The sequence below is a fragment of the Pseudonaja textilis genome, chromosome 9 (assembly GCF_049901715.1).
Source record: "Pseudonaja textilis isolate UNSWEBS1 chromosome 9, rPseTex1.2, whole genome shotgun sequence".
Classification (NCBI taxonomy): Eukaryota; Metazoa; Chordata; class Lepidosauria; order Squamata; family Elapidae; genus Pseudonaja; species Pseudonaja textilis.
Window position 1 is genome coordinate 26,398,459 of NC_141998.1, and position 25,689 is coordinate 26,424,147.

At 46.2% G+C, this 25,689-nt stretch overlaps 4 protein-coding genes across 4 annotated transcripts; all 4 read left to right on the forward strand.

The window, feature by feature from the left end:
• Positions 1 to 6,512: 6,512 nt before the first annotated feature.
• Positions 6,513 to 9,182, forward strand: LOC113441913 (nicotinamide N-methyltransferase-like). The gene is made up of 3 exons (XM_026709150.2): positions 6,513 to 6,690; positions 7,406 to 7,613; positions 8,549 to 9,182. Exons 1-3 carry the CDS (start codon positions 6,549 to 6,551, stop codon positions 8,982 to 8,984), a joined length of 786 nt encoding a protein of 261 aa, XP_026564935.1. The 5' UTR covers positions 6,513 to 6,548; the 3' UTR covers positions 8,985 to 9,182.
• Positions 9,183 to 14,420: 5,238 nt separating this feature from the next.
• LOC148125077 (nicotinamide N-methyltransferase-like) lies at positions 14,421 to 16,950 on the forward strand. The gene is made up of 3 exons (XM_087938700.1): positions 14,421 to 14,690; positions 15,145 to 15,352; positions 16,366 to 16,950. Exons 1-3 carry the CDS (start codon positions 14,540 to 14,542, stop codon positions 16,790 to 16,792), a joined length of 786 nt encoding a protein of 261 aa, XP_087794826.1. The 5' UTR covers positions 14,421 to 14,539; the 3' UTR covers positions 16,793 to 16,950.
• Positions 16,951 to 17,571: 621 nt separating this feature from the next.
• LOC148125078 (nicotinamide N-methyltransferase-like) lies at positions 17,572 to 20,275 on the forward strand. Its single transcript, XM_087938701.1, has 3 exons — positions 17,572 to 18,015; positions 18,470 to 18,677; positions 19,691 to 20,275. The coding sequence occupies exons 1-3, from the start codon at positions 17,865 to 17,867 to the stop codon at positions 20,115 to 20,117; spliced, it is 786 nt and encodes a 261-aa protein (XP_087794827.1). The 5' UTR covers positions 17,572 to 17,864; the 3' UTR covers positions 20,118 to 20,275.
• A 131-nt stretch (positions 20,276 to 20,406) lies between these two features.
• LOC148125079 (nicotinamide N-methyltransferase-like) lies at positions 20,407 to 24,985 on the forward strand. The gene is made up of 3 exons (XM_087938699.1): positions 20,407 to 21,135; positions 23,212 to 23,419; positions 24,400 to 24,985. Exons 1-3 carry the CDS (start codon positions 20,985 to 20,987, stop codon positions 24,824 to 24,826), a joined length of 786 nt encoding a protein of 261 aa, XP_087794825.1. The 5' UTR covers positions 20,407 to 20,984; the 3' UTR covers positions 24,827 to 24,985.
• The last annotated feature ends 704 nt before the right edge of the window (positions 24,986 to 25,689 follow it).

Sequence of the window (25,689 nt, forward strand, 5' to 3'; positions counted from 1 at the left end):
CATCAGGATGGGAAGGTGGGGCTTATTATTTTATTTTTTTTCTTTTTATTTCTTTTACATAGTGTTTTTATATCCTTGTAAGCCACCTTGAGTCGCCATGTGGGGGTAGGCAGCAATATAGATTTTCTAGGTTAATAAATAAACCTTGGCTGGCTGGGGAGTTCTGTGGGTTGAAGTCCACAGGTCTTGTCTGAAATGGCATGGCATCCACAGGGGGTTGGAGTAGATAATCTCCCAGAACCCTTCTAACTCTGTGAATTCTGTTAAGATCGGACACCCCCTGTCCCTTCCAAGCCTTGAATGGGTCATCAGGTCACCTTCACCCATCCGCATCTCACAAATTCATGAGAAAAAGGCCAGAGGTTGGGCAGAACTTGGCACAAAGTCCCGTCACTGCAAGATTGGCACAAACTATGCTGGTCTCACAGGCACCCCAACAAATGACCCAGTTAGGTAATTCACAGGAACTAGTTGCAGAACTCAAGTCATTTATGCAATATTTATACGCATCTTCCCTTTGGATCCCAAGCCAGGATTCAAAGTAGGTTGAGTTTGCCTGTAACAGGGGTATGCCAATGCTGTTTTTGTTTTTATTTTATTTATTCAATTTATATGCCACCCGTCTCCCGGAGTCACTCTCCAAACGCACGGGGCTTTTCAAGGGTGGGTAATACTTACCAATTCTGAGCTGCCCCCCCCCTCAAAAGAACACCCGGAGTTAAGAGGGTGTAAACTAAGGATATTTTGCTTGCTCGGAGCTTCCAAAGGCTGCAGATCTTTTTAGGAAAACCTTCCTTAAGGTGGCCATAGGATTTTTGATCCCTAATAGGCTACAGGGCCTCCTTGTGAAATTAGTTCTTTTATAAATACCGTGTACAATCATGTTTTTACTATAAATGTAACCGTGCAAAATATTTATGCCTATAAAATATAGTCTCTATTCTGAAGAGGGTTTTGAAAGCAGCCTGTGGATATTTTTAGCATGGTGGGGGAAGAAACACACACGCACACACATGCACACGCACACAAGGGAGCATTGCTCATCTCCCTGAATGAGACAGTAATGGAGAGAAGGCCCATCTCTTTTGGTGCTCCTCCTCCCTGTGGAGGATGGGAGTTGTAGTCCTACCTATATCCCAGAACACCAGAAGGGCAGGACAAGAAACCATGGATGGAAACTGATCAAGGAGAGAAGCAACTTAGAACTCAGGAGAAAGTTGCGATCAGCGAGGACGACCAACCAGTGGAACAGAAGTTGCCTCCAGAAGCTGTGGCTGCTCCATCTCTGGAGGCTTTGAAGAAGAGACTTGACCTTCCTGAAACGGTAGAGAGTTTCTTGCTAGAGCAAGGGGTTGGACTAGAAGACCTTCAAGATCCCTTCCAGCTCTATTCTGATCGAGCTGAGGGCAGCGGTTGGGAGGAAGAGCCCTGAGCCACAGTCCTTTCACCTGCCCTTCAGCTGCCAGGGATTCCTGCTTATGGGGAGCCCCGACACCTCCCCGTTTGGGTGGTGCATTTCCTAAGCCCTTCCAGCCTAGCAAGAAGGGCAGAGAGAGCTGGAAGCCTGCTTTACGAGCAAGATATCTGTGCAAAGGGAGCCATAAATGGCAAAGCCAAGTGGCAGGTTTGCCAAAAACACCATCAAGTTTTATATTCCTGAAAGCAAGAAATAAAAGACGGAAGAGTTTTAAACAAAGAGGATAAGAGGAGCCTTGTGAGTGTGTGTGTGTGTGTGTGTGTGTGTACACTAAAGCTATCTCCAGGCTGCAATTACTGGCTTTTCTGTGACTGCACAAGCAAGACAAAATCTTAGCCCTTAAAAAATAAAAAAGCCGGAGGAGTTTTCTCACAGGAGGCAAAAAACCACCAAGCCAAATGGCCGGCGGTGGACTTTCTCTTACGTTTGACCTACATCTCCCCGAGTTACGAAGAACTTGGTTATAAAAAGAGGCCAACCCCAGCTGCCTCCGTAAGAGGAGTCAAGGCGCATCAGGCAGGATGCAAAATGCAATTTGCCATGCCAGGTAATTAGCCAATTAATGGTGAGAGGCCATTGCATCTCTGGGTCTGCAGTGGTGCTGCACATCTGGGCACTGGAACGTTGAGGCAAGGCAAGACTTGGCCGACTCAATAGCCTAGAATGAAGACTTTAGATGTCAGTTAGAAAAGGGATGCTTCACATTCGTATCTTTGGCGTTTTTACTCCGGATTCCAAACACACCAACACAAACATACTCATCCAAATCGTGATTTTAATTCCCGCTCTTTAAGCACCCCCCACAGATTGCATGCTAAAGGGCGCGATTCAATACTGCTCTCCCAGCGTGTGCAGACGGGCTCCCAGAAATGCCCCTTTCCACTGAGTTGGGAATGGGAAAGGGGGTCTGTGGCTTTTTTTAGCTCAGTCATATTGTGAGATGCCCAAAAGCTTTTGCTCGATCCCAGAAGAGTAATTGGAGAACAGTGCTTGAGAAAATAAAGTGGATGTTATTATCCCTTAAAAGCTCCGTTGTTCCTTATAAATGGACGGGCGAGGGCTGAGTGCCCAAGCCGTTTGATCTTCTCTCCCCACCCCCAAAGCACAATTAATAAGAATTTGGGGTTTTATGGAAGAGTTAGCTGTGCTTAGCATTACCAACACTGGACTGCATTAATTTGGACTTTGCTTGGGAAGGTGGTTGCGTGCAAATTGACATCGGTTTGGACCTGCCTACCTGCTTCCAGTGGGAGGGGATGGAAAATGCAGTCAGTGGTTCAAAAAACGGTTGTGAAGCCTCAGTTTTGAGCATGAGCCCAAGGAGATCCCTGGTGGGAACACAGCCCATAGCAAAGACAAGCGGAATTTAACTAGGATGTGGATTAGCAAAGCTAGGCTGAGGTTCACACACCCTGTGGAAGTGCCAGAGCCTCGTTGGCACCAGGCAGAAGAGGAAAAGATGGTCAGCTGAGGAATTATGGGGGTTGAAGTCCACAAGTCTTCAAGTTGCGACAGTTGGAGACCCCTGCTCTAGTTCACCGTGTGGGGCAACCACAGGCAGGGCCTCCAGCTCTGGACCTGCAAGATCTTAAACTAGGCCAGGTGTTGAGCTCATTCTTTTAAGACTTGTGGACGTTAACTCCCTGCAGAGCTGGCTGGGGGAATTCAGTTGAAGTCCCCAAGTCTTAAAAGTTGGCACGGTTGGACAGCCCTGAGCGAAGTGGTTTCAGCCCCATGCAGGTCTCAGCTGGAGAACTTCCCCTTGCCCAAAACCTCCCTGGGAGCTGACAACCTCCACCTGGGCAGCTCAATCCCCGTGGGATCCCTCCTTGTTTGCCCACGGAGCTCTCAGCATCTCTGCCTGGGCACCTCCGGGCTGCCCTCTGCCAGTAGATCAGGTGCTGGGTTGAGGGCCTTCCCCTCCCCCTTTTCCTGCCCCCAGCCCTGGCTCATCCCTCTCCCTCCCCGCTTCTTCGCCAGGGTCTGCTCTCCGCTGGGCGCTCTCCTTTTCCCAGGCCTTCCCCGACATCTAGTGAGAAGCGCCTGGAACTGCAAGGCTGCCTTAGCGCTGGGAGAAACCGTCCCTTCCGAAGGAAGCCATTCGCCTCTCACACATACCAGAAGTTCAGGCTTGGGAGCTTCCTGGTGACGGCAGTGACTTACTGCAATATTTTCAATCCTTTGGACTGTCTGGTGTGGGTTGTGCTATTTGGGGAGAAGTTGTTCAATTGTGAAGATTTCATGGTTGTGTGTACTGCCCAGGAGAGGGGCATAATAAGCGCCCCAGAGTGCCCACCATTCCTGCCCAGCTGTTCCCATTTATTCCTGTTCATTTATTATGTCTATACTTATACCTGTTTATGCTTATAGGTTTATAGGTTATGTTCATACTTGTACTTGTTTTCTCATACACGCTTGACGAAATAAACGAAATAAAAATCAATCAATCAATCCATAATTGATGGGTATTTTTCAAAATATCCACTTTATGAACAAGTACGCCATGTTTTGACCGCCTGATGTACATCCAGCCAAAACCTTCGAGGTTGCTGGAGACTAGCATGGACTGAGGGCAGGATTCACACTAGGTTGAAGACCAGACCAGCAATCCAGCAACGAACAATACCCCAAAGCACAACCAACTCAGACAAACAATCAGACAGTATTTAACAGTTTAATCAAGAAGAAAATAATACCCCTGCCAACAGTGACAGGGCAAGCCACTCATGTATAAAGAAGCAAAACCCAGCCCCTCCTGGCACTGATGAGGTTACCTAATTACTTCATGAAACTTTGCAAGAAGACCACCAAGCTCATAGAGCACCAAGGATTCTCCAGCAAACGAACGAACAAGCGAGTGAGTGAGTGAGTGAATGGATGAATAGCCATCATCCCCACCAATACCAACAGGGTAAAGCCACTGTATATAAACCTAAAGGAAACCACTCTCCTTTCTAGCACTGGTGATGTTCCCTAGTTGGGTCATGAAATGTCTGCATGAAAACTACCAAGCTCAGAGAGCACCAAAGGCTTCACTGGGATCTGTGAATGGACCAGGTCAATTTATGCTTCAGAGCAGAAGCAATCCAGCACCTGGGATGCCTTCACTCCCAATTCCCACCAGGAAGCAAGTCCTTCATTGCATCAAACCTCATGCTAGCACTGCTGATGTTACCTAGTCGGATAATTAAATATTTGCACATAATCAAATATTTGCAAGCCCAAAGAGCACCAAGGACTCCGCAGTTTAACCCTGAGCCACATTCATTCTCCTCTGTTGGGGGGCACCTGAAAGCCAACAGATCCTTGATCCTGAAGGAAACTTTTTGTGTTATAAACTTTATTCAGTTTTTCCAACAATTTAAAAACGTAAAAGAAAACGATTACAACAATGCTGAAGACATCATTAACATATCTTAACCATATTCGTATACTTAAATTTCTATTGCACTATGATTATTACATATTAATTTTTCTGTTAATTCTCTATTCCTTCCTCCTTGCCTATATCACTTGTTACATAGTACATTTTCTATTAATTCTACATTCAGTACATGCAGCTTCAAATTCTTTATTCTTTAATCTTTAACTCTCTGCTTTGTAAGCAGTAACCAAGCAAGAAATCTCGGGAAGCTTCTTCCCATCCTGCATTAGGCAGAGGGACACCAGGAGAGGGAGCCAAAGGCTTAATAAAGTGAGAAATCCTGGAGTTTTTTAAGGGCAGCACAACATCTGTGTGAATGACTCTTATTCGATTTTTATCCTATCTGCCTGCCTGCCTGCCTGTCTCTGTCTCTCTGACTCTATGTCTCTCTCTCTCTTTATCTATCTATCTGTCTGTTTGTCTATCTATCTATCTATCTATCTATCTATCTATCTATCTATCTATCTATCTATCTATCTATCTATCGTGTTTCCACCCAAGGGAGTTTCCAGGCAACCCAAGTGGTCCTTCAAGTCCAGCAGAGAAATCGTCCGTGGCCACAGGCCAGGCCCTTGAATTTCATTTTTCATGTTTTGACCATTTGCGTGAGAGCAGCTCCTTTGGAAGGAACAAGCATTCTTTTCTACGGAAAGAAAAACAAAGGCCGTATTGAGATTTCACAATATTTCAACATCACAACCTCCACTGTTTGTCAAGGGATTAGCCCCCACCAACACCAAGCCAGAGATCACTCTGGACGCCGTCTTTGAGTCTTTGTTCATGTGCAACCACAGCCAACTCTTCGGAGACTTACAGATGGAGTCCCAGCAGGATAAACCAGGAAGGCCTTTGCAGAATTCATTTGCTTGATGAAATAGCCAAGGGAGTCTAACAGTCCCAAAGCCCAGGCTGAAGTTTGATAGCAACAATCCCAACAAAATTTACCTGTGTTCTTTAGCTAATGGTTGCAATCCTTTCTGGTTTGTTTGCTCTTAAACTTCAGAATGGGGGAATAGTTTGTGTCCTACTTCATGATCTGTAGCATCTTATAAGAGACATGACCAGTGAAGAGAGACTTTGTGGGAGCTCCTGAAAGATGCTATGAGTCCCACACTGAAACATCAATGTTAAAAATAAAATCTCACTTTCTCCCTTTTTTAAAAACACGACGTTCTGGAGACACTAGCTCCTGATTTCATATCTGCTTCAGGCATTTTTAATCCATGTCTCAGCTGACCATCTCCCTGGAACAGTTTCGATGAGGTCTGCAAAAGAACTTCATCTGCTGGTTTTCAAGATCTGCCCTGCAATTTGCCAATGACACTTCGTAGCATTTTAGACCCAGTTATTATAAACATCATTTAGTCATTTTTAATGGTCCTTTTTAGTGAGGAGTCTACCGACCTTATTTTAAAGTTCACCCAAATACGGTATTTTGCAAATGTTTTTATTTGTTGGGAAATGTATTTTGAAGGAGTTTAATTTTTCAGTCCAAATAACTGTCCAGCTGCAGTTGCCGCTGATAGGCTGAGGGGAACAGCTGGCCAAGGCCACCTGGCACAGAAACTACTCTTCTGGGTTATATCTGGAAACTTCTGGCGTGGAGAGTCTGCATTTGATATCTGCAAACCCAGAGACCACGTCGTGATGGAATTCACTGGAGGGGACGTTTACCAGAAGGAATTCGATCCCAAAGTTTACCTGGAGTATTTCCATTTTGGGAAAGGGTCCGTCGAAGATGAATTCCTGGAGTTTATTTTGAAACGCTTTTGCAAAATCTTTTCTTCAGGTAGGTGATCCAGTCACTGCTGCAACTCTGAAGGGGGAGAATATTCATTTAAAAAAGAGGCAAACTGTAGCGCCAGGGAAAAGGTCTTTGAAAGTTTTCGGCATCGCTAGATAGGACTTTACTGAAAACGCTTTTTAAGCAACTTTTCGTGCCTCTGACAGGTGGTTTTCTTCAAGCTACATTAAGTTCATGGCCTTGCTGATTGAATGATCCTGTGGACTTCTTATGCTTTACTTCATAGGTGTCGTTGCCGCATCCCTGCATTCAGACATCTGTAATTGGTGAACATAAAACCTAATAAAACACAAGATTCCGGCAAATGAATTTACAATGCATTGGAAGCATTCCACATAAATGTGTAGAAGTTTTAAGAAAAATCAAAGCAGGAAAAAGTGGAGGAGTTAAACTGCATTCAAGGACACAGTGTAGGGTGGACTCTTCCAAATACTATCAGGTTTCCTCTGGGCTTTTAACATTTGGGCTGTAAAAATGGTTTCAGTCTTCCCAAGGATGTTTTGTTTTTTAAAAAAATGCAACAGTTGAATCATCGTTCTTTTGCGTAGGGAAATCAAAAGTTTTCTTGATCCCATCAGGTCAACATCAACAGGGAACCCACGTATGACTCTCCTGGGCAGAAGAGATTGGAAGGGATAAGCTTGAATTTTTTTCCCCCTTCTCTCCCCCCCTCCCCAAATCTTCCTCTCGTTTATGCCAGGGGTCCTGAAAGGCGGCACCCTGATCGATATTGGCAGTGGCCCCACCATCTACCAGCTGCTACCTGCCTGTGGGTGCTTCGAGAACATCATAGCCACGGATTATCTGGACAAGAACTGCCAGGAAATTACAAAATGGATGAAGAAGGAGCCGGGCGCTTTTGATTGGTCCTCGGTGGTGCAATATGTGTGCCAGCTGGAGGGGAACAGGTAGGGAGGATGTGCCCATGGGGGGAAAAAAACACAACAACTAGGGGCTTAGTCTGATCGGGTCAAAAGTCCCAGAGAAAGTTCATTATTGGCTAACGGCAGGAATGGCGAAAGGCCAGCCAAGCAACGTTCAAACTCTCTGTGTGGGAAAGGAGAGGCCATGCTGATCAGAGACAAAAGGGACCGAGGTGGGACGGAGGGAAGGGATCAAGCAGGTCAAGAAAAATAGAGCAAGGGCAAAGAGAGGGTGGGGGGGAGGGGATATTCAGCCAGGGGAGTGTGGGGCTGCTATGCCAGCTCATTGGTGAAGCTTAGAGGTTAACAACAGGTGAAAATATTTGTAGCTCAGGGTTGAATTGTGGGGTCCTTGGTGCTCTCTGAGCTTGGTTGTTTGCTTGTAGATGTTTCATGACCCAATGAGGTAAGTTCTTCCATGCTAGAAGCGGGGATTTGCAGGGAGGAAGAAGATGAGGAGGAGGAAGAGGAGGTCTGTGGGATGCTTGGTGTTCTCTGAGCTTGGTTGTTTGCTTACATACATTTCATGTCCCAACTAGGGAACATCATCAGTGTTAAAAGGGAACAGGGATTGCTCTCATTTAATATACTAGTGGTTACCTAGCTGGATAACGAAACATCTGCAAGAAAACCACCAAACTCAGAGAGCTTCACGGACCCCCACAATCCTGATGCATATATAACACATTTCCCTCTCAAAATTCTATATTTTTTGAGTCCCTATAATGACAGGAATGTTGCTTTGGTTGTTGAGGGTACCTATCTCACATACCAGCCAAAGAGACTTCAGCCATTCTCCTTCTCAACATACTTGGCTTGTACCGGAGAGCTACTTCAAGCCACCACTTCTTAGCTGGTTCCGTTGCATTCCAGAGAGGTCTCAAAGCCGTCTGTTTATTGGCTTTTCGATGTCTTGGCAGGGAGACGTGTGCAGAGAAGGAGGCCAAGCTGCGAAGAAGCATCAAGCAGGTTCTCAGGTGTGATGTCCACCAAAGCAACCCACTGGCTCCCATCTCTCTGGCCCAGGCTGACTGCCTTCTGTCCACAGAGTGCCTGGAATCTGCCTGCAAAGACCAGGCGAGTTTCCAGGCTGCCTTGAAGAATCTCAGTTCTCTGCTGAAACTCGGGGGACACTTGGTACTCGGTGGGGTTTTAGGGTGCACGTTCTACAGGTTGGGCCCTCATAAATTCTCCAGCTTGGTCTTCACGGAAGAAATCCTGAAAAATGGCCTGAGCGCCACTGGGTTTGCCATTGTAGAGTTCATTGTAGAGCCCAGAGTTTTCAAGACCAACATGGAGGACTGTGATTTCTCGGGAAAGTACGTCATTCTTGCCCGTAAGGACAAAGAAGTGTAAACCCTGTGGCTTCATTGTATCTCAAAAGCCACAACATCACTTTGGACCTGGAACATGTTTGTTCCAAGCCCATCTCTACCACAGTTTTAGCTTTCTAAATGTTTCCTGAAGGCCATCATAACCCATCATATACGCCTGTCGGGAGGTCACACCCCAATAAAGATGGAAGGGGTTAAAATAAAGCACTTTCTAAAACAAGCGTGCCCCGTCTTGATCTATGTTTAGTGAACATCGAGTGAAAAATAAACAAATCATGCAGCAAACAATGAAAATGTCAGCATTCACCTGCGTTTTCACGAACGGGCCAGTTTTATTTATTTATTAGCAATAGCACTTAGACTTATATACTGCTTCACAGTGCTTTATAGCCCTCTCTAAGTGGTTTACAAAGTTAGCCTCTTGCCCCCAATAATCTGGGTCCTCATTTTACCCACCTAGGAAGGATGGAAGACTGAATCGACCTTGAACTGGTCAGGATCAAACTCCTGGCAGTCGGCAGAGTTAGCCTGCAATACTGCATTTAACAGGAAGGAAGGAAAGGAAAGGAAAGGAAAGGAAAGGAAAGGAAAGGAAAGGAAAGGAAAGGAAAGGAAAGGAAAGGAAAGGAGGAAGGAAAATAGCAATAGCACTTAGACTTATATACCACTTTACAGTGCTTTACAGCCTCTCTAAGCAGTTTACAGATACTGCAGTTTATACTGCTTCACAGTGCTTTATAGCCCTCTCTAAGTAGTTTACAAAGTCATCCTCTTGCCCCCAACAATCTGGGTCCTCATTTTACCCACCTCAGAAGGATGGAAGATTGAGTCAAACTTGAGCCTTGTGGGATTCGATCTGCCAAATTACAGGCAGCCGGCAGGCAGCAGAAGTAGTCTGCAGTACTTCACTCTAACCACTGCACCACCGAGACTCATATTAATGGGAAGTGTTGACTTTTCAGTGAGCTTAAAAAGTTTGGCCACCGGGATTAGCCAAAGTTTATCTCAGGCTGTGATCAATACACAATACACTCCATTAAAACAGAACTTCTACGTTTGGGTAAAGGAAGAAGAAGAAGTCCTTTAATCCTCTTGTGCACAATTTCTACCTGGTAGTTCTGAGACTTGAACTGCATTTGTCCAACACCAGCCAGAGTCTTCTCAGCCTCAGGGGCGTCCCTTGGCCACGTCTGTCAAGATTCGAGGGGGAACTGAGACGAGGGCAACCCCCAGGAAAACCCACCTCTGCCTTTTGTAGAGTCAGAGGCCCCATGGAGTAGGGCAGAGGAGCCAAGGGCCCTGGGTTCCAGGCTGGAGATTCCTGAATTTCAGACAGATGAGTGGAAAACAACAGTTTAGGCTTTCCTCTGAAAATGCCACCAACAAAACATCTACTGCAGAGAACACAGAGTTGGATACCCAGTTTCTAGTCCAGCACCTCCACCTTTACACCAAAGTAACTCATTGTCTGAGTTGGCAAACTGCACCGAGTTACAAACTAACAAAGCAGGTCAGAGAAGGTCACCTGCTCAGCGATACGTCACAGACGAGGGTTCTTGTGGGGCAGGTTGTAGACAGGACAGCATTCCTGGCGGGTTTCAAGAGACATTTCTTAGAGCCCGTGTGTCTGATAGGCTGTGGCTCATAAAGTTTTTGTGCAGATTTGCAAATTGCCAGGCGGTTTTGAAGGGCAGAGGTTCTTACTTATTATTTATTTACTTTGGAATGTTGCTATCCTGCCTTTATAAATAACTAGCTCGAATCCCATGCTTCACTACAAAACTATGTGATTGGGCTTAGTGTTTGGGGAGGAAAATAAGGTGGGGGAGAATTCTGCCTCTACCTATCAGTATCCGTTGGTATTCATCTGGCTAGCGTCCTGTCAGGGTGAGAGAGAGTTGAGGGCTGTTTGGAAACTGAAAGAGTATTTGCTGTGTGAACAAGGAAGGAGACAGCAAGGAGCCTGACCGTGGCTTAGCTCAACTGTTCTGTACTAAAGCTGCTTGGTGCTGTGAAACTAAAACTGAACCTCCTCCCCTCTGCTTGTGTTTTGCATTTGGAACAGATTTTTTTTTCAGGTGGAGAGGGGGAGTAGAACTCCTTAGCATCAGAGCGTGTTAATAATAATAATAATATAGGAAATACTGATGCTCTGATACTCATTTCAAAAAATCCTTTCTTGGTGACTCCCTAGAAGCCAAAAGGAACATACGGGCCAAATTTCAAGTTTGTAGGCTTTACGGTTGTGGAGATTTTGTGATGATGCATGAGGAGTATTTCGCTTTTATATATATGTAGAGAGATTCAAGGCATCAAAAACATCTACCATGATACTCCTGCCTCCTCCTAGTTTCTGGCAATGACAATGTGAGATGAGTTGGACTGAGAAAGATGGACGTCACCCAGTCACCCAGTTGGCTTCCATGCCTAAGATGGGACTAGAACTCCCCTCCTCCTGGTGATTGGTCTAAAGTTCTCACCATTTCCTGGTTACTAAACTGGCATCTTCACCACTAAGCCAAGCTGGCTTAGGTAATGTAGACTTATGCAACAAAATGTACCCCATGATCAACAGCAACCATGGATTAAAAACCCAGCTGTTGTCTTGCATCAATCAATGATGGCGTTCCTCATCTGAATATGACTTCTGCTTTCCTGAAACAAGTCTCACAGTTTTGCTACACTGTAAAAAACCTACACACCTGTTTGATCACAGGTGAGCTTGGGGCAAAAAAAAAAAACCCTACCACACACCAGGAAAGTTGCATCTTTCTTAAATCTAGTGTGTCTTCTCTGTGGACATTCAGCCTCAAAGCTGCTCTCCAAAAAAATGTCCTCCTTGCAACCATTTGATTAACTGTTGTGCCTTTCCTCTCCCCTTTGAAAAAGGTCAGATAGTGAGATAGGGTGATAAAGGCTTTGACCCAAAAGAACGAGGAAGAAGGAACCCATAAAGAGGACAGACTTTGTGCTGGTGTATTCTGGGCATCAGGATTCGGAGGCATCCAGTAGACCTTCAACACAACCAAACTAAAAAGTGAAGCCTTTGGGCAAGATTTCTAGGGAAAATGGAGCCAACTTTCACAGAAAAGGAATTCTATGCTAAGCGCTTTGTTCCAAAAGATTTTTTGGAATCGTATTACACCCTGAGCTCTGGAAATAATGCAGAGAGTGACTTTTTAATCTTCTTCCTGAAAAATCTCCACAAGATATTCACTTCAGGTAAGTGTTTTTAACAGGTGGAAGTGGGTGGAGATAAATAGGTTCCCATTTTAAGTAGAATTGACGATCTCAGACTAATGCGCAGACTAGAACATAAGATTAATGTGCTTTTTGCAAATACGTGAACTATGCAAAAGAACTGGATGAAAAATAAGTTTTATGGCAACACGTGTATAAATATTTTGCTCAGGTAATCTTCTAGATGTTAAAATATGGGTGGTATGACACATTTACAAAAATCCATTTATTGATTAAAAATGCAGGCCAGGGGAACACAAATGGTTGTGTCTGTGAAAATTGCATAGCATTTATAGACTGAAAAAGGTGTTTAGAAATTGAAGTAGACACACACGCACACACACACACACACAGGGCATCCAGTAAAATAATGTTAAAAAGAAGGCTGTATCTATTCTGTAAAGAGGCCATTTTTATTCCAAAGGTATTGTCGAATTTGTTTCCCGGACGTGAAGAATCACTGCCACAAATCACACTTCAGTTAATGGAGCACAGACTTCAGTGGTGAGGTTTCTAATTGTGCCTGGAGCTCCTGCACTTTAGCAAAACGCAACCCTCTGCAAAACAAGCCAGAAGGTTAGCCACATTAAGGGCACATAGCCAGGGAATTGTTGCCTAAGCATCTTGAAAAAATGGAATTTGGGGTTGATATGCTCCAGATGGTATCAAGAGAGACACGCTCATCGACATTGGCATCGGCCCAACCATCCACCAGCTCCTCTCTGCCTGCGAGTCCTTCCGGGAGATCATAGCCACCGACTACACTGACCAGAACCGGGAGGAGATGTAGTGATGGCTGAGGAAGGAGATGAAGTAGCAACTAGAAGCTACCGAGGTTTATTGTTGCCATTATATCGTTAGTGATTACAATTAGAAGTATTCTTGGAAGCTGTTCAAAACCAATTGGGCTGCACTGAGAAAAGCACATTTTGTACCAAAAGAAGAAGATATTTGTAAATCAGGATTGAAATGGGGTCTTTGGTGCTCTTTGAGCTTGGTGGTATTTTTGCAGATGTTTCATGACTCACCTGTTGCCCTGAGCTGCCCTCAGACTAGACGTGGTATTCAGCAGGTTCTGCAGAACCAGTAGCACATATTTTGAGTAGTTCGGAGAACCAACAAGAACCACCTCTGACTGGCCCCACTCTCATCTGTTCTCTGCCTCCCAGCTGATCGGCTGGGTCTCCTTTGGTTGCCTTGCACAGGAGAACGGAGCTGGAAAGCAGGTTAGTGGGGTGCGGAGGGAAGGGGGGTTTTGCAGTAATCTTCCCCTGCCACACCCACAGAACCAATAGTAAAAAAAAAAAAATTTGAATCCCAGCACTGCCTCATCCCTGCCGTTTTTGAGATGTCACTCCATTCTTCCTGGCTATCCTGCCATTGGCTGAAGGGCGAGTCTAGCTTAGGTCAGATCAGATAATATTAGATTTTGCATTCTCACACCAGGGGCAAATTCTGAGAGCTGAAGTCCACTCCTCTTAAAGTTGCCAGGGTTGAGAAAGGTTCATCCACCTGTCCTGGACTGAAATGCTGGAGAGCAATCAAGCAGACGCGGAAATAGATGCTTCTCCCTAGTTGCTATACTTAGCAGTTCTTTTGGCAGGAATAAGGAGGAAACAAGGGGAAGGTTGATTAGGGCAAAGTTTAGGATGGAACGTGGAATTCAGAACTCACAAAAGAAAGGGAAGAGTGGTTGACCCAAAGGAGCAAGGTGGATTTGGAGTAGAAGGGAAGACTGGATGAAAAGGGCGCCATGGCAAGAGAATTAGCTGAAGAGGTGTGGTGAAATAAAGCAAAATTCTCCTCCCTCTGTGTGAATGTCTCTCTGTAACTCCCTGCAAAAGAGGGGAAAGACTTTCCCCCAAGAGAAAACCTTCAAGCCCCCACAAACCCCTGTCAAACTCACACACACCCCAATTTCACAGAGGAGCCAAAAAGACACCCTGCTCCACAGGGAGATCGGAGCAGGGGGTTAGAGCTGGCTCTTGGAAGAAAGACCTGGCCCCAAAGACCCTCTCCTCTCCCCTGTTCTCTCCTGCCCTCTGGCAGGAGGAGCCACCCTCCTCCTTTCCCCTCGCTTTCCTTGACGGGAGAGGAAGGGGGCCTTCTACTGCCTGCCCCTTTTCCTGGGAAAACCACCCGATTGCGTAAGAGGGAGAGGACAAGTCAGGTCCTGGCTTCAAATCGCTTGGCACTTGGCAGGGCAAATGGATCACGCTGCAGCCTGCAACACGGGCCTTTGTTGAGAAACTCATCCAAGGGGTGGAGCTACCATGATAAGAACATGATCAAGCTCAGAACTTGAGAGGAGCAACCGGCCAAAGAGTTTCTGGGGTGATGGAGGAGCCTTTCACCGAGGGAGACTTCTATGCCGAGTGTTTTCTTCCCAAAGATTACCTGGAAACCTATTATAAAGTTAACTTGGATGAAGATGTCGGCCAGGTTTTAACCTTTTTCCTGAAAGGGGCCCACAGGGCATTCACTGTAGGTAAGTGCTGACTTCCTCGATTTTAAGCCCAAGGTGAGGGAGGCTTCTTGATCAGAGATGGTCCGAGATTAGGTATTCAGCAGAGGGATGGCACAGGGGCAACAGCCAACTTGGGGTCTCTGGTTTTGGTAAGCAAGGCCCTATAGCGGCGTCCAGATGGGAGAAGACTGATGTGGAAATGAAGCCCAAGCAATCGGCTTGTGGACCAAAGTGTTTGCCTGTGTGTACGTCTTCTTGAGGAATGAGCGAATGATTGGGTTGGGAACAGGTTCATGGGAATGCTGAGAAGGGGAGGGGTTGCCAGGTGATCAGGGGGCCTCCAGGATGCTCTTCAAGGGGCTTCTGGTGCTGTTCAGGTGGGGGAAAACAGGTATCCATATGCAGAATAGCAGATACAAAGGACCCAAAGCAAACTGAAGTTGAAAAACTCTGTATTTGGCTTGATGGGCTCCAGATGGCATCAAGGGAGACACCCTGATTGACATTGGCACCGGCCCAACCATCCACCAGTTCCTCTCTGCCTGCGAGTCCTTCCGGGAGATCATAGCCAGTGACTACACTGACCAGAACCGGGAGGAGGTGCAGCGATGGCTGAGGAAGGAGCCGGGGGCTTTTGACTGGACTCCCATTGTGAAATATGTCTGTGAGCTGGAAGGAGACAGGTGGGTAGAGGAAGAATGTAGCTTTTGCTTTGAAAGTCTTTAAGACTATAAGATTTATTTAGATTCAACTAGAGAAGGAAACCCAAAATCCAGCACTCTTCTTTCAACTTTGACTAATCTGTCCATGCATGAAAATGTTGCAGGAGAGATTTTGCAAGCAGGAGCTTAACAGGAGAATAACCGTGCAGACCAGAAGAGTCCACACTGAAGAACCAAAGGGGACTCTCTCTTTCAGAGACCACGGCCAGCTGCTGCTAGGATGCATGTGCCCATTGTGGTAGCGAAGCAAATTGGCAACGTTCAGTTGTCTCCTCTGGGCAAATGGAAAGGGGAGCAACAATGGCTCAGTCTCTATTTTAGGTCTTTTGCAGTGCTTCAGAAGGACCTGCAAGGTCATCTCCTCCTCAATGGTCCCTCTCTTCTTTGGGTCTGGGTGGTTCTTCTTCTCCTGCCAGTTACTCCTGGAGAAAGGCAGTGGGAATCCATGTGCTGCTCAGGGGGAAATTCACTGAAGATACACATCGACCATTTCCATAGCAACCCTAGGATGCCAGAGAGGAGAATTCATTACGGAGAGGCTGCCATCACCTCTTTCCATTCTCACCTTAAATCATGGAATTTTGGTGATGACGTAGTCACATGGGGCTCATTATTAATTCATGGAAATAATTTATAGGGTCTTCTCCACCTGTGAAGTAGGGGGTGCCAAGACAAAGAGATTGGTGACCGCCAACTCTAATCCAGGGTTCCTTGTTCTGGTTGGGAAATTTTGGCATCTGAAGCCCAGATATCTTAAGAGCTGCCAAGGCTGAGGAATCCTGCCCTTGCCTTTTGCAGGCTGATACTTGAACCTAGGCAAGAAGGAGAATTCTAGAGAGGAGGGCATTCCTGTTCTTGAAGGACAGCAGGCCTGGGAGACCTGACCTATCTCCCTCTGTAAAAAGAAGGGAATCTCTAGAGTGACCAAGGTTTGGAGGTAGGCGGGTCATATTCTTCCTGTCTTTTCTTCCCAGGGAAAAGTGGGCAGAGAAGGAAGAGAAAGTCCGAAGAGCCGTCAAGCGGTACCTGAAATGCGATGTGACCCAACCCAACCCTTTGGCCCCGCTGGTTCTTCCTCCTGCAGATTGCCTGCTCTCCAGTTTGTGCTTTGATGCGGCTTGCAAGGACATCCCCACCTACCAATCGGCATTCAGGAACATCAGTTCCCTCCTGAAACCGGGCGGGCACCTCCTGTTTTGTTCAACCCTTGAGGAGCATTACTACATGGTGGGCCAACGCAAGTTCTCAGCCCTCTACCTGGAGAAGGAGATGGTAGAAGAGGCAGTGAGACAAGCTGGCTTTGTCATCAAGTGGATTGAGGAGACCAGGATTAACATCCCCCCTTCTCTAGCCGATGGGAAGAAGCTGTGCATCCTTCTTGCCCAGAAATGTAGCCCATGAAAATCAGGCAATTGCCAACATAACACCCAGATGATTCCCCAGATATTGTAATGAATCTGTTGTACCAGTTAGGAAAAGCACACACCACTTTGCTCCTCTGCTCTTCTCTATGCCTTTCCTTGTAGACATGGAATAAAGTGGTTGTGTGTTGGTTTCTGCTTTCCTTGTGTTGTGTCTGTCTGTTTTCTATGAACATGGTGTCAGTGTTCCAGGGAACCTCCATTCCAATCAGTAACTCCGAGACAGGCATCATCTCAAAAGTACCTTTACTAGAATAACACCTGGCACATCTGTGGAATCTCAGCACTAAAAGTTTCCTGGACTTCCTATAATGTCCCAAACTACAAACCATCCCCTTTCCCTCATCATCACATCACATAAACCAATCTCAAAGTAAGTTTCTTTTTGGTCCTGTGCCACACTCTGTAACCTTGAACTAACAAAAAAATTCTATTTTGTCTACTAAGAGCTACTCAATTAAAATTACACCCCTCCCACTTTCTCAAGCAATGTGGCAGCATTGAATAAGGTTTCCAAAGCTGACAGGGCCCATGGCAAGAGAATTAGCTTAAAGGGTGGGGGGAAATCAAGCAAAAGTCCCCTCCTGTGTGTACGTGTGTGTGTGTGCCTCTCTTTGTCACACCCTGCAAAAGAGGGAAAGGAAGATGGCTGGACACCCTGCTCCACGGGGAGATCGGAGCAGGGGGTTAGAGCTGGCTCTTGGAAGAAAGGCCTGGCCCCAAAGACCCTCTCCTCTCCCCTGTTCTCTCCTGCCCTCTGGCAGGAGGAGCCACCCTCCTCCTTTCCCCTCGCTTTCCTTGACGGGAGAGGAAGGGGGCCTTCTACTGCCTGCCCCTTTTCCTGGGAAAACCACCCGATTGCGTAAGAGGGAGAGGACAAGTCAGGTCCTGGCTTCAAATCGCTTGGCACTTGGCAGGGCAAATGGATCACGCTGCAGCCTGCAACACGGGCCTTTGTTGAGAAACTCATCCAAGGGGTGGAGCTACCATGATAAGAACATGATCAAGCTCAGAACTTGAGAGGAGCAACCGGCCAAAGAGTTTCTGGGGTGATGGAGGAGCCTTTCACCGAGGGAGACTTCTATGCCGAGTGTTTTCTTCCCAAAGATTACCTGGAAACCTATTATAAAGTTAACTTGGATGAAGATGTCGGCCAGGTTTTAACCTTTTTCCTGAAAGGGGCCCACAGGGCATTCACTGTAGGTAAGTGCTGACTTCCTCGATTTTAAGCCCAAGGTGAGGGAGGCTTCTTGATCAGAGATGGTCCGAGATTAGGTATTCAGCAGAGGGATGGCACAGGGGCAACAGCCAACTTGGGGTCTCTGGTTTTGGTAAGCAAGGCCCTATAGCGGCGTCCAGATGGGAGAAGACTGATGTGGAAATGAAGCCCAAGCAATCGGCTTGTGGACCAAAGTGTTTGCCTGTGTGTACGTCTTCTTGAGGAATGAGCGAATGATTGGGTTGGGAACAGGTTCATGGGAATGCTGAGAAGGGGAGGGGTTGCCAGGTGATCAGGGGGCCTCCAGGATGCTCTTCAAGGGGCTTCTGGTGCTGTTCAGGTGGGGGAAAACAGGTATCCATATGCAGAATAGCAGATACAAAGGACCCAAAGCAAACTGAAGTTGAAAAACTCTGTATTTGGCTTCATGGGTTCCAGATGGCATCAAGGGAGACACCCTGATTGACATTGGCACCGGCCCAACCATCCACCAGTTCCTCTCTGCCTGCGAGTCCTTCCGGGAGATCATAGCCAGTGACTACACTGACCAGAACCGGGAGGAGGTGCAGCGATGGCTGAGGAAGGAGCCGGGGGCTTTTGACTGGACTCCCATTGTGAAATATGTCTGCGAGCTGGAAGGAGACAGGTGGGTAGAGGAAGAATGTAGCTTTTGCTTTGAAAGTCTTTAAGACTATAAGATTTATTTAGATTCAACTAGAGAAGGAAACCCAAAATCCAGCACTCTTCTTTCAACTTTGACTAATCTGTCCATGCATGAAAATGTTGCAGGAGAGATTTTGCAAGCAGGAGCTTAACAGGAGAATAACCGTGCAGACCAGAAGAGTCCACACTGAAGAACCAAAGGGGACTCTCTCTTTCAGAGACCACGGCCAGCTGCTGCTAGGATGCATGTGCCCATTGTGGTAGCGAAGCAAATTGGCAACGTTCAGTTGTCTCCTCTGGGCAAATGGAAAGGGGAGCAACAATGGCTCAGTCTCTATTTTAGGTCTTCTGCAGTGCTTCAGAAGGACCTGCAAGGTCATCTCCTCCTCAATGGTCCCTCTCTTCTTTGGGTCTGGGTGGTTCTTCTTCTCCTGCCAGTTACTCCTGGAGAAAGGCAGTGGGAATCCATGTGCTGCTCAGGGGGAAATTCACTGAAGATACACATCGACCATCTCCATAGCAACCCTAGGATGCCAGAGAGGAGAATTCATTACGGAGAGGCTGCCATCACCTCTTTCCATTCTCACCTTAAATCATGGAATTTTGGTGATGACGTAGTCACATGGGGCTCATTATTAATTCATGGAAATAATTTATAGGGTCTTCTCCACCTGTGAAGTAGGGGGTGCCAAGACAAAGAGATTGGTGACCGCCAACTCTAATCCAGGGTTCCTTGTTCTGGTTGGGAAATTTTGGCATCTGAAGCCCAGATATCTTAAGAGCTGCCAAGGCTGAGGAATCCTGCCCTTGCCTTTTGCAGGCTGATACTTGAACCTAGGCAAGAAGGAGAATTCTAGAGAGGAGGGCATTCCTGTTCTTGAAGGACAGCAGGCCTGGGAGACCTGACCTATCTCCCTCCGTAAAAAGAAGGGAATCTCTAGAGTGACCAAGGTTTGGAGGTAGGCGGGTCATATTCTTCCTGTCTTTTCTTCCCAGGGAAAAATGGCCAGAGAAGGAAGAGAAAGTCCGAAGAGCCGTCAAGCGGTACCTGAAATGCGATGTGACCCAACCCAACCCTTTGGCCCCGCTGGTTCTTCCTCCTGCAGATTTCCTGCTCTCCACCTTGTGCTTCGATGGGGCTTGCAAGGACATCCCCACCTACCAATCGGCATTTAGGAACATCAGTTCCCTCCTGAAACCGGGCGGGTACCTCCTGTTTTATTCAACCCTTGAAGGGCACTACTACATGGTGGGCCAACACAAGTTCTCAGCCCTCTACCTGGAGAAGGAGATGGTAGAAGAGGCAGTGAGACAAGCTGGCTTTGTCATTAAGTGGATTGAGGAGACCAGGATGAACATCCCCCCTTCTCTAGCCGATGGGAAGAAGCTGTGCATCCTTCTTGCCCAGAAATGTAGCCCATGAAAATCAGGCAATTGCCAACATAACACCCAGATGATTCCCCAGATATTGTAATGAATCTGTTGTACCAGTTAGGAAAAGCACACACCACTTTGCTCCTCTGCTCTTCTCTATGCCTTTCCTTGTAGACATGGAATAAAGTGGTTGTGTGTTGGTTTCTGCTTTCCTTGTGTTGTGTCTGTCTGTTTTTCTATGTGCATCGATTCTCTGTGCACGTATTGCCTGGGCTGCTCTCAGCCTAGACGTGATATACAGCCGGTTGTGACCAGTTTTTGAGAACCAGTAGCCCTGCACAGGAGAACAGAGCTGGAAAGCAGATTAGTTGGGTGGGAAGGGAATGGGGATTTTGCAGTATCTTTCCCCCGCCACACCTAACCAGCCATGTCCCGCCAAGCCACACCATTCCCACCAAGCCATGCCCACAGAACCAGTAGTCAAATGTTTGAATGCCACCACTGCCTCATCCCTGCCTTTTTTGATCTGTCACTCCATTCTTCCTGGCTCCCCTGCCCCTGGCTGAAGGGCGAATCTCACTGAGATCAGATCAGATATTAGATTTTGCATTCTCACACCAGGGGCAAATTCTGAGAGCTGAAGTCCACTCCTCTTAAAGTTGCCAGGGTTGAAAAAGGCTCATCTACCTGTCCTGGACTGAAGAGCTAGAGAGCGATCAAGCAGAAGCGGAAATAGATGCTTCTCCCTAGTTGCTATAATTAACAGCTCTTTCGGCACCACTCTGCAGCCCTGCAACATGGGCCTTTGTTAAGAAACCAGTCCATAAGAGAAACCACGGGGTGGAGCTAGCCAAGATAAAAATATGACCAAGCTCAGAACTTGAGAAGAGCAGCCAGCCAAAGATTTTCTAGGGTGATGGAGGAGCCTTTCACAGAGGGAGAGTTCTATAACGAGTATTTTCTTCCCAAAGATTATCTGGAAAGCTATTATAAAGTTAACTTGGATGAAGATGATGACCAGGTTTTAATCTCATTCTTGAAAGGGGCCCACAGGGCATTCACCATAGGTAGGTGCTTTCTCAATTTTAACCCTAAGGTGAGGGGTGCTTCTTTTTATTTTTAATAAAAAAATTATTTTTTAAGACAAACATATACAGACAACATGTAAAAACGTAAAACCATCTTCCAGTTATATACATACAGTGTGTCAGTTGGTTGCAAATCTTTTGTGCTATCCTTTCATAGTCCTTACTCATAGGTTATATAGGTTCTCACATTGTCAATCTAACATATGCTTATATATTTATCAGTTATTAACCATTCATTTGATTAAACTATTATTCCATCATTTTATATGAGATATTCTAGATTTTATTATACATTTATATTATGCATTCGTCCAATGGCTATATATTTTTGTATTATGTTCTATACCAATCTATTAGTCTTCTATTATAAAATTTCTTAGTCTATTTCATTACCATGTCTTTTTATCTAACCATTGATAAAATAAGTCCCATATCATATAAAATTGTTTATCTTCTTGTTCTCTAATTTCAAATGTCAATTTACTCATTTCAGTACAGTCCATAATTTTCTTAATAACTTCCTCCTGCACAGGCATTTTTTTCATTTTTCCAATTCTTAGCAAATACAATTCTAGCCGCTGTCAAAACATTTACAATCAAATATTTCAATTCTTTATTGTATATTTCCAGTATAATTCCCAATAAAAATATCTGTGGTTTAGTCTATGTGTTGTTTTATCATGTGAAGGAGGCTTCTTGATCAGAGATGCCAAGGAGAAGTCAAGAGGCACAACGCAAGCTCATTTGTTCATATTCATGCTGGGAAATATTGCATCCAGTTTTGGTCACCGTGATATAAAATAGGTGTTGGGACTCTAGGAAGAGAGCATAGAAGAGCAACAAAGACGATTGGGGGAGTTGGAGGCTAAAACATATGAGAATGGTTGCAGGAATCTGGTAGGTCTAATCTAGCGACAAGCAAGGCTAGAGGTGACATGATAAAAGTGTTCCAATAGGTGAGGAATAAGGGTCAGGCTGTTTTCCACTGTACTGAAAAGCAGAGCACGAAACAATGGACGGGAATTAATCAAGGAGAGAGAAGCAACCCGTAATTAAGGAGGAATTCTCTAACAGTTCGTCAGTGGAACAGAAGTTGCCTTCAGAAGTTATCGGTGCTCCATCACTGGAGGATTTTAGGAAGAGATTGGACAGCCATTTGTCCAGAATGATAGAGGGTCTTCTGCGTGTCCAGGAGGATGAGGAGAGCTCCAAGAGGTTTCCAAATCTTTTATTCTGTTATATTCACAATTCTGCTGGTTATAACTTGCACCATTTAGATGTCCTCTTCAGGGTAGAAACAGCTACACGGTGGAAATAGCTTACAAGAGGCAGATGCCAAAACATGACTTGACCTTTTATAGAATGGAATAAAATGGAACGGAACAGAATTCTTTATTGGTTAAGTGTAATTGGACACACAAAGAATTGGTCCCTGGTGCAGAAGCTCTCAGTGTATATCCAAAAAACAAGGCAATAGGTCATCGATATCATAGATTATAGTTACAATCATTAATCATAAAATGCAACAAGTGACAAATCATAGATACCAATAGGAGAAGGTATTAGGGAAGATGAGAAAGATGAGAAGAAGAATATCAATACAGCTTTGCTACATGGGTAAATACCTTTAGGCCTAAGGCAGCATCGTGGAAATTAAGCGTTCAGCAGAGTGACGGCACAGGAGCAAAAACTAACTTTGGGTTTATTGTTTTGGCATGCAAGGCCCTTTAGTGGCGTCCAGATGGGAGAAGTCTAAATAGTTTACAGACTGATGTGGAAATGAAGCCCAAGCAATCGGCTTGTGGACCAAAGCGTTTGCCTGTGTGTACGTCTTCTTGAGGAATGAGCGAGTGATTGGGTTGGGAACAGGTTCATGGGAATGCTGAGAAGGGGAGGGGTTGCCAGGTGATCAGGGGGCCTCCAGGATGCTCTTCAAGGGGCTTCTGGTGCTGTTCAGGTGGGGGAAAACAGGTATCCATATGCAGAATAGCAGATACAAAGGACCCAAAGCAAACTGAAGTTGAAAAACTCTGTATTTGGCTTGATGGGCTCCAGATGGCATCAAGGGAGACATCCTGATTGACATTGGCACCGGCCCAACCATCCACCAGTTCCTCTCCGCCTGTGAGTCCTTCCGGGAGATCATAGCCAGTGATTACACTGACCTGAACCGGGAGGAGGTGCAGCGATGGCTGAGGAAGGAGCCGGGGGCTTTTGACTGGACTCCCATTGTGAAATATGTCTGTGAGCTGGAAGGAGACAGGTAGGTACAGGAAGAATGTAGCTTTTGCTTTGAAAGTCTTTAAGACTATAAGATTTATTTAGATTCAACTAGAGAAGGAAACCCAAAATCCAGCACTCTTCTTTCAACTTTGACTAATCTGTCCATGCATGAAAATGATGCAGGAGAGATTTTGCAAGCAGGAGCTTAACAGGAGAATAACCGTGCAGACCAGAAGAGTCCACACTGAAGAACCAAAGGGGACTCTCTCTTTCAGAGCCCATGGCCAGCTGCTGCTAGGATGCATGTGCCCATTGTGGTAGCGAAGCAAATTGGCAACAATGGCTCAGTCTCTATTTTAGGTCTTCTGCAGTGCTTCAGAAGGACCTGCAAGGTCATCTCCTCCTCAATGGTCCCTCTCTTCTTTGGGTCTGGGTGGTTCTTCTTCTCCTGGAGTTACTCCTGTTACTCCTGGAGAAAGGCAGTGGGAATCCATGAGCTGCTCAGGGGGAAATTCACTGAAGATACACATCGACCATTTCCATAGCAACCCTAGGATGCCAGAGAGGAGAATTCATTACGGAAAGGCTGCCATCACCTCTTTCCATTCTCACCTTAAATCATGGAATTTTGGTGATGACATAGTCACATGGGGCTCATTATTACTTCATGGAAATAATTTATAGGGTCTTCTCCACCTGTGAAGTAGGGGATGCCAAGACAAAGAGATTGGTGACCGCCAACTCTAATCCAGGGTTCCTTGTTCTGGTTGGGAAATTTTGGCATCTGAAGCCCAGATATCTTAAGAGCTGCCAAGGCTGAGGAATCCTGCCCTTGCCTTTTGCAGGCTGATACTTGAACCTAGGCAAGAAGGAGAATTCTAGAGAGGAGGGCATTCCTGTTGTTGAAGGACAGCAGGCCTGGGAGACCTGACTTATCTCCATCCATAAAAAGAAGGGAATCTCTAGAGTGACCAAGGTTTGGAGGTAGGCGGGTCATATTCTTCCTGTCTTTATCCCCAGGGAAAAATGGCCAGAGAAGGAAGAGAAAGTCCGAAGAGCCGTCAAGCGGTACCTGAAATGCGATGTGACCCAACCCAACCCTTTGGCCCCACTGGTTCTTCCTCCTGCAGATTGCCTGCTCTCCACCTTGTGCTTTGATGGGGCTTGCAAGGACATCCCCACCTACCAATCAGCTTTCAGGAACATCAGTTCTCTCCTGAAACCAGGCGGGCACCTCCTCTTCCATTCAACGATTGAGGAACATTACTACATGGTGGGACAACACAAGTTCTCCACCCTGTACCTGGAGAAGGAGGTAGTAGAAGAGGCAGTGAGACAGGCTGGCTTTGTCATCAAGTGGATTGAGGAGACCAGGGTGAACATCCCCGCTTCTCTAGCTGATGGGAAGAAGCTGTGCATCTTTCTTGCCCAGAAATGTAGCCCATGAAAATCAGGCAGTTGCCAACGTAACACCCAGATGATTCTCCAGATATTGTAATGAATCTGTTATACCAGTTAGGGAAAGCACACACCACGTGGCTTCTCTGCTCTTCTCTGTGCTTTTCCTTGTAGACATGGAATAAAGTGGTTGTGTGTTGGTTTCTGCTTTCCTTGTGTTGTGTCTGTCTGTTTTTCTATGTACACGGATTCTCTGTGCATGTGTTGCCCTGGGCTGCCCTCAGCCTTGCCCTTTCTGAGATGGCACTCCATTCTTCCTGCCTACCCTGCCACTGGCTGAGGGGCAAATCCCTCATTGCCTCCAGCAGCTGCTCTTCTGCCAGTCAGAGCTACCTATCCCTCTCAGTCTGCTTCCCCAATTAGCAGCAAGGCTGAGCCTGTTCAAAGCAGAGGCAGGATCACCCAAGGGGCTACCCCTGGTGGCTGGGAGGTCAGGGAGCAGCTTCCTTCAGCCCTCTTGATCTCATCCTTTTCTTTTCTGCTCAGTCTCCCACCTCTAAATGTCCTCCCACCCACATCTGGGTCTTGAGGAGTTGGGTAAAACATATTGCATTCTGGTTCTTTGGCCAGGCAGGGACTCCGTCAAAGTTTGTCCAGTTGTGGGGTCTTTCCAGGGTACAGGGGAGGCTGATTTGCAAAGTAGCTGCATGCCAGAGTTGGTTTAAGCTGGTGAACCAATCCCCAGCTCCACTTCGATAGTACGTCCCTTTGGCACAGGTCAGGCTGCCTACAAAATTGTGGCACAAGTGAGGACAAGGAACCACAGCTGGCAAAGTGGCAGAACAAGGTAGTACTCGTGCCCAGAAGAGGCACCTGGTTGGCAAGCACTTTTGTGCCATGGGAGAAAAACAA